At 36.9% G+C, this 2,064-nt stretch overlaps 2 protein-coding genes across 2 annotated transcripts in view; both read left to right on the top strand.

Annotated features, from left to right (window-relative positions):
- Window positions 1–85: 85 nt before the first annotated feature.
- LOTGIDRAFT_147343 (hypothetical protein) lies at window positions 86–1,035 on the top strand (the record flags this gene model as incomplete). The annotated part of the gene is made up of 2 exons (XM_009054827.1): window positions 86–268; window positions 790–1,035. Coding segments are annotated over 2 exons (429 nt in total), but the record flags the coding sequence as incomplete, so codon positions are not given.
- A 482-nt stretch (window positions 1,036–1,517) lies between these two features.
- Window positions 1,518–2,064, top strand: part of LOTGIDRAFT_176623 (hypothetical protein) — a gene marked incomplete at both ends in the record, with an annotated part of 9,090 nt that continues 8,543 nt past the window's right edge. The window contains one exon of the mRNA XM_009054826.1: window positions 1,518–1,573. Within this exon, the coding sequence (XP_009053074.1) occupies window positions 1,518–1,573 (56 nt within the window). The remainder of the gene's footprint in view (window positions 1,574–2,064) is intronic.

Below are 2,064 nucleotides of genomic sequence, written 5' to 3'. Positions count from 1 at the left end.
GAGGGGGGGGGGGGGGGAATGGGAAAGGGCGATATTGGAAGAGTTAAAATGCACGTGTATAATAATATTTGACCTATTCAATTTTAGATGGATTAGAAGAGTAGATGATAACGGGAATCAGAAACTAAGTTTAGAAGAGTTTGAAGAAGGATTAAGAGATCAAGGGATGAAAGATTTAAACAAGGAAGAGATGAGAGAAGTATTTAATAGATTTGATAAAGATGGAAGTGGACAGGTCAACGTTACAGAATTTTTACTCATGATGCAGGTTGGTGGATTATTTAAATTGATTCCTGGCTAAATAAGTTAAATGGCTTTGGAGCTGTGTGTTCGGTAGATGACAAGTTAACATCCGCTTCTAGAAGATGCTGATATCGCACACTAGGTAGTTGTTAGTAGATTACAGTCTAGACAAAAGAGTTTAGTCAAATAGACTTTGCATTCTAGAAATTAATGACAAGATATAGTTGAGATAAAGGACAATTTTTTTGATTTTTGGTGTATAGTTTTCTTTAATCTGAGCAGTCCCTTATAGAAAACATTGAGCTTGTCTACTATAAGTAGGGCCTATTATTGATGTGAAGCCTTTTTAGAGGAGCTTACAATGATATAATATCGAGACTCTGGGGAAAAAATCGAGACTCCCTGTGTCAACAATAAATCTAATGTATTTGCTAATTTCCTTCATTGCATACTGAATAGCTTTGGTTGAAAAAAAAAAGACGAAAAAATTCATTTAAATGATTAATAATCAAAACCTAAACGTTTTCTTTGGGTTCTTTTTTTCAGCCCAAAATGTCTGATAGAAGAATGCGACTGGTAAAAGCAGCTTTTGATAAATTAAACACAGACAGAGGTGATAAAATAATTACTACTGGAGATTTAGAAACAGTCTACGATTATTCCAAACATCCTAAATATGTAAACGGTGACTGGAATGGTAAAAGATGTCTGCGAGAATTCCTGGATTCTTTTGATGATAAAAACCAGCCTGATGGAAAGGTGAGTTGTCTGGTTGTGTCTAAAACCAGCTAGATGGAAAGGTGAGTTGTCTGGTTGTGTCTAAAACCAGCCTGATAGAAAGGTGAGTTGTCTGGTTGTGTCTAAAACCAGCTTGATGGAAAGGTGAGTTGTCTGGTTGTGTCTAAAACCAGCCTGATGGAAAGGTGAGTTGTCTGGTTGTGTCTAAAACCAGCTAGATGGAAAGGTGAGTTGTCTGGTTGTGTCTAAAACCAGCCTGATGGAAAGGTGAGTTGTCTGGTTGTGTCTAAAACCAGCTTGATGGAAAGGTGAGTTGTCTGGTTGTGTCTAAAACCAGCCTGATAGAAAGGTGAGTTGTCTGGTTGTGTCTAAAACCAGCTTGATGGAAAGGTGAGTTGTCTGGTTGTGTCTAAAACCAGCTTGATGGAAAGGTGAGTTGTCTGGTTGTGTCTAAAACCAGCCTGATGGAAGGTGAGTTGTCTGGTTGTTTCTGTCTCCAATTGTTTCAAAATAACTCTGGTGGAACCATCTTCACAATGCAGTTAAACTGTTTACAGTCTTTCTGTCAAGGGCTTCGATTGTATCCGCTAACGTACAATCCAATCAGATCTCTGCATTTACAAACTTCCATGATACAAACTTGCTATTAAAGTCAAAAAGATTACATCTAGCCATAGAATTGTAACCTTTGGATATGCTGTTCTTATTATCAGAGACTTAATGCTTAATAATGACAATAGCCCGTGTTGAATAACGACCTAAAGAAGGCTATTTGGTTCAGTTGAAAGAATAATTTATTTAAGTTATTACATTTTCTCCTGGGTACCGATGGGTACTTACCTGTCAATCTTACATGTAGCAACTTTGCACCTGTGCACACTTACTGTGACGAAGGTCTGTAGAGCACAGTGCTGATGTAATAATTGTATGTTGTTGATGACAGACACATTATGTACTATTGCATCTTCTTATAACCAGGTAAGAACAATCCCAACACAAGATCCAAAAGTTGTGTTAAATACTGGTCATGACTATCCACAGATACATTACCTATTGAATAAAATACAAACTTGTTAATTAAAT

This window comes from Lottia gigantea (assembly GCF_000327385.1).
Source record: "Lottia gigantea unplaced genomic scaffold LOTGIsca_2269, whole genome shotgun sequence".
Classification (NCBI taxonomy): domain Eukaryota; kingdom Metazoa; phylum Mollusca; class Gastropoda; family Lottiidae; genus Lottia; species Lottia gigantea.
Note: the sequence above shows the minus strand (reverse complement) of the source record. Positions and strands in the feature narration are given on the sequence as shown.